Source organism: Camelina sativa, chromosome 13, assembly GCF_000633955.1.
Source record: "Camelina sativa cultivar DH55 chromosome 13, Cs, whole genome shotgun sequence".
In the NCBI taxonomy this organism is placed as follows: Eukaryota; Viridiplantae; Streptophyta; class Magnoliopsida; order Brassicales; family Brassicaceae; genus Camelina; species Camelina sativa.
In genome coordinates, this window is record NC_025697.1 from 9,173,240 (window position 1) to 9,178,470 (window position 5,231).

Genomic DNA, 5,231 nt, shown 5'->3' on the forward strand with positions numbered 1-5,231 from the left:
ATCGTCTGGTTGGTGGTCATTTTAAGGGCAAGTCACTTGTGTATTCAGATATAAGTCACATTGTACTAAGAATCTTGCCAAAATATGAATCAGACGCAGGGGACAATGCTATTCTGGTCTCTTCTCACATTGATACTGTCTTTACAACGTATGTTGCTTCATCTCTCATCCATTGATTTTGGATTCTTGTTCCTATTTTCATCACGGTATTGAAGTTTGTGTGTGTGTTTTTTATTTTCGTTTGTGATTGTATGAAGTGGTGGGGCTGGAGATTGTAGTTCATGTGTAGCTGTAATGCTGGAACTAGCTCGATCTGTTTCTCAGTCGGCTCATGGGTTCAAGAATTCTATTATCTTCTTGTTTAATACTGGAGAGGAAGAAGGTCTTAATGGCGCTCATAGCTTTATAACTCAGGTAAATATGATACACTATCCTTAATGGCTTTGATTTTTATGTATTTTCTCTCTCTCTTACTTTGACTTTGTCGAGTTAATCTGATTAGATCTCTTTATTCCTGAACTTTTGGTTTCTGGCTCACATTGTACTTTATTGATGCAGCATCCATGGAGTTCCACAATACGTTTAGCTATTGATTTAGAAGCCATGGGTGCGGGTGGAAAGTCCAGTGTTTTTCAGGTATAATCTTATGCACTACCTCTCGTTCCTGACCATTCTTTAAGAAGTACAATTTGAAAAAAAAGTGGTGACTTCATGTGAAGGGTTTTGGTAATTCTTACTTAATTTTGGCAACGGTCCTGATTAGTTAGTGATTAATTTTTCTGGAAGTTAAATTGTTGTGTTGGAATTTCTTGCTATTGTTTGCTCCTTGTACCTGAAAGAGGATTGGGTTTCTGGTTTTCAAATTGCGTCTCTTTATCTCCAAGTTTGAATACCGACCTTTTGATTGTTGGAAATATCTTCCGGTGTAGGCTGGCCCGAGTCCGTGGGCTATTGAAAACTTTGCTTTAGCTGCGAAATATCCATCTGGTCAGATTATTGGACAGGTATGGACTTTTCAACTGATGTTTCTTTCCCTCTTTACTGGTACATATATGCATTTATATGTCACTGCTTTACTATGGCAGGATCTGTTCACTTCTGGAGTCATAAAATCTGCGACTGATTTCCAAGTATACAAGGAGGTTGCTGGTCTCTCAGGATTGGACTTTGCTTTTGCAGATAATACTGCTGTATACCACACTAAGGTATTTCCTTTTTTTTTGTAACATGTTGTTCTTCTTGTTTTGATCCTTTTTTTTTGTAACATGTAATATGTTGCTACTTTTGTTGCAGAATGATAAGATAGAACTAATAAAACCAGGATCGCTCCAGCATCTTGGGGAAAATACGCTTGCTTTCCTCCTTCGGGTTGCTTCATCTTCTGATCTTTCAAAGGATAAGACTCTTCAGGAAGAGGAGAAAGCCAACCCGGACTCAGCGGTCTATTTTGACGTTTTGGTAATCTCAGAACCAACTATTCTGTTGTTATTATCTATTAAGATATGTACTTAGATAGCTTTTCCTTTACCATGTCCTAATGTCTTTCCTTTATTCTTATGTCAACTTTTAGGGGAAGTATATGATTGTATACCGGCAAAGTTTTGCGACAATGCTATATGTTTCAGTGATCATGCAATCGATTCTTATATGGGTTCTGTCTGTGTTCATGGGTGGTTATCCGGCTGTTGTGTCGCTGATTTTGTCGTGTTTGAGTATTATCCTCTCATGGATATTCTCAGTAGCTTTCTCGGTAGCTGTTGCATTCATATTGCCCTGGATTTCTTCATCACCTGTGCCGTATGCTTCAAACCCTTGGATGGTAGTTGGATTGTTTGTGTCGCCTGCAGTTTTGGGGTCAATAAGTGGTCAGCATGTGGCCTTTATTTTCCTTCGGAAGAAATCATCAAACCGAAATTCGAACAAATTGCAAGTCTCGCCAAGACTACGAGATAATTTGGCCAGGCTGGAGGCTGAGAGATGGCTGTTTAAAGCTGGTTTTATACAGTGGCTTGTTCTTCTGGCCATCGGAACCTATTATAAACTTGGATCAACTTACCTCGCTCTGGTTTGGCTAGTTCCACCTGCATTTGCATGTAAGCCAATATTTGCTAGTTTTGTTTTTATATAATGAGGGATGTTATTATCATTGCAGGCTAACCACATCCATTAAGAGACATTGAAATAGTGTTTCCCTTTTAGGGCTCTCCTAAGTTTAACTTAATCAAATCTAATGGTTGTCCAGATGGATTGCTCGAGGCGACTTTATCTCCAATCCGATTGCCAAAGCCCCTTAAACTTGCAACTCTCTTTATCAGCCTGGTGGTACCAATTTTGGTTTCATCTGGCAGTTTTATCCAGTTGACGGGTACAATGATCGGTATGCTCATTCGATTTGAAAGGTAAACTGATAGGCTCTACAACGTGAGATTCTTGATACATATGCATGAACAATAAATACTGTACATATAGGTCAGAAGGTAAACAAATTAGGAGTCTTTTTGAATTTGTGTGTTTTGGGAGCCAAAGAATTTGGGAGATATTAGGAACTTCAAAACAAACCATAACATTTTTTGGTTTCCCTTGGTCATCGATTCACCTTAATTGGTTCTTCCTCCTTTTAGAAATTAAGAGAGTTCTGCTTTCTGTTCCTATCATAAACAGGCTAAAATTCTCTTGTCTAAACTTAGATAGTGAAATCAGATGTTCCCATTATGTTGGAATACCATTGAAAGAAATCCTAATTAGTTTTTAGTTTGCAGCTGCCATGTCTTAGTAAATATGACAACTAAAGTTAAATTCAGAATGCGGTTGCTGCAATGAGAATTTATGGTTCTGTAAATCTCTTTCTTCTTTAGCTTCAACAGACCTTATATTGTAGCTGTTGTTTTGGGTATTTGGTGTGTAGTACCCCAGGCGGAACTCCAGAATGGCTAGGCAATGCATTGATCGCTGTTGTAATTGCTACTTTATTAAGTCTGACTATGGTGTACCTGCTGTCCTATATTCATCTCTCTGGTAATGGTCTACTTTGTTTTGGAACTTGTCACAATAATTACGAAGTTTTGGTTGATTAAGAATCATAATACTTGACAAACTTATGGTCTTCAGGTGCAAAAACGTTGCTTGTCACTGCATTATGCATTTCCACTGCCCTCTCTCTGTCCCTTGTAGCTTCTGGTGTTTTTCCTGCATTTACTGAGGATACTGCCAGAGCAGTAAATGTAAATCCCTTTGATTCTTGTTTCAGTGGCAGTTCTTTAATTATTTTGTGTTGCTACTTGTAAGTTATTCAAACACTATGCGACTCAGCCTTTTGATATATGGTTGCACACATGTAGGTTGTACATGTTGTGGATACAAGCGGGCAAGATCAAGTGGCTTTCATATCGCTATTCTCAAACACTCCTGGAAACCTAAACATGGAAGCAGAGCAGATCAAAGAAGGGTTCAAATGTGGCAGAGAGAATAAGATTGATTTTGTCAGTTTTGAAGCCAAATACAGTTGTGTGACCAAGAAGGACGCCGAGGTTGGATGGGACAAGCACAATATTCCAGTCCTTCGTGTCATAAACGACAAGGAGAGGGACGAGGGAAGAGTTACAGCGGTTTCAATGGACACAGGAGGCTCTTCGCGCTGGACACTTCGCATTGACATGGAGGAAATAGAAGACTTTACAATGCAAGTGAGTGAGGATGAAGAGTTAATGATAGCACGAGGCGAGAAAAGCAGCAATGAACAAGGATGGCATCAAATTCAATTCGCAGGTGGGAAAAAGGCGCCAACAAGCTTTGTTCTCAAACTTTACAAAAAGNTTATTCAAACACTATGCGACTCAGCCTTTTGATAAATGGTTGTACACATGTAGGTTGTACATGTTGTGGATACAAGCGGGCAAGATCAAGTGGCTTTCATATCGCTATTCTCAAACACTCCTGGAAACCTAAACATGGAAGCAGAGCAGATCAAAGAAGGGTTCAAATGTGGCAGAGAGAATAAGATTGATTTTGTCAGTTTTGAAGCCAAATACAGTTGTGTGACCAAGAAGGACGCCGAGGTTGGATGGGACAAGCACAATATTCCAGTCCTTCGTGTCATAAACGACAAGGAGAGGGACGAGGGAAGAGTTACAGCGATTTCAATGGACACAGGAGGCTCTTCGCGCTGGACACTTCGCATTGACATGGAGGAAATAGAAGACTTTACAATGCAAGTGAGTGAGGATGAAGAGTTAATGATAGCACGAGGCGAGAAAAGCAGCAATGAACAAGGATGGCATCAAATTCAATTCGCAGGTGGGAAAAAGGCGCCAACAAGCTTTGTTCTCAAACTTTACAAAAAGGAAGAAGTATCTGATGAGAAGAAGAAGCAAAGACCTCTCTTGAAGCTCAGAACTGACTTCAACCGTCTCACTCCACAAGTCCAGAGGGTTCTAGAAAGACTTCCTCCATTTTGCTCAATGTTTGGAAAATCCACTTCTCCCTTTACTCTCGCCTTTCTTGCTTCTCTTCCTTGCACCAAATAACACTTCCCACTCACTTGGCTAACGCATTTTCTAATAAATATTTTGTGTTTACTTCAAAAGCACGAGTGAAAAGTCCCTGAAGATCACCAAATATTTGAAACTCACAGTTGAATCCGATAAATATACCTCAAATCCAGCAAATTTCGAGACCCTGCAAAATGGATTTGTTCTTTCACTACTAGCATTCGAGTTACTACAAGAATAGTTTGTCGTCAAATCCTACAGTTTGATCGTTACATAATTAAAAATGAAGGGTAGTAATACTTTATGAACACACACGGTAGGTACAAATCTTGGTGGGTATACTCAAAAGATATTCGTGAAAGGGGCTCGAGATATTTTGAACCCAAGCAACAAAAAGTGACCAGAAAAAAAGATTAAGAGAATAAACAAAAAAACATGGATTGTCTTTATATTAAGAAAAAAAAAAACAATTAAGAAACAAATAGAGAACAAAATGCCAAGTTAGAGTGCATATGACAAGTGGGCAACAAAGTGAAGAGGAAGGAAGGACCCATTACGCCACACAAATAGGGAAGTGATGTGAAAACATAACAAATGAACATTTGTGTCTCCTTATCATACCAAAGCTGGAAATTTCCGCATGTGCCATGCATTCATACATATATGTTTACACATTCATCTATACTTTTCTAACTGGATCTAACAGACTAGATATTAGGCTAAATCTTTGGGCTAACCGGTGAA

The 5,231-nt window shown here is 39.1% G+C and overlaps 2 protein-coding genes across 3 annotated transcripts in view; both read left to right on the forward strand.

Moving 5' to 3' along the window:
• The window catches only part of LOC109128342, a 1,777-nt gene extending 1,601 nt beyond the window's left edge, over window positions 1-176 (forward strand). The window contains exon 2 of the mRNA XM_019234530.1: window positions 27-176. Coding sequence (XP_019090075.1) covers window positions 27-176 — 150 coding nt within the window. The remainder of the gene's footprint in view (window positions 1-26) is intronic.
• Window positions 7-4,595, forward strand: LOC104738066 (endoplasmic reticulum metallopeptidase 1-like). Of its 2 annotated transcripts, XM_019235017.1 has the most exons (12): window positions 7-148; window positions 258-414; window positions 559-636; window positions 930-1,004; window positions 1,086-1,205; window positions 1,294-1,458; window positions 1,571-2,093; window positions 2,243-2,399; window positions 2,906-3,015; window positions 3,109-3,221; window positions 3,339-3,812; window positions 4,338-4,595. In XM_019235017.1, the coding sequence occupies exons 2-12, from the start codon at window positions 295-297 to the stop codon at window positions 4,521-4,523; spliced, it is 2,121 nt and encodes a 706-aa protein (XP_019090562.1). In that variant the 5' UTR covers window positions 7-148; window positions 258-294; the 3' UTR covers window positions 4,524-4,595. The 2 variants fall into 2 exon arrangements, with proteins under 2 accessions (XP_019090562.1, XP_019090563.1); XM_019235018.1 differs by lacking the exon at window positions 3,339-3,812 and having other exon boundaries at window positions 3,867-4,595.

Coding starts and splice junctions, on each gene's coding strand:
- LOC104738066 (XM_019235017.1), top strand. CDS start 295: ATGCTGGAACTAGCTCGATCTGTTTCTCAGTCGGCTCATGGGTTCAAG. Junction 1,459..1,570: donor CGGTCTATTTTGACGTTTTG/GTAATCTCAGAA, acceptor GTCAACTTTTAG/GGGAAGTATATGATTGTATA. Junction 3,016..3,108: donor GTCCTATATTCATCTCTCTG/GTAATGGTCTAC, acceptor TATGGTCTTCAG/GTGCAAAAACGTTGCTTGTC.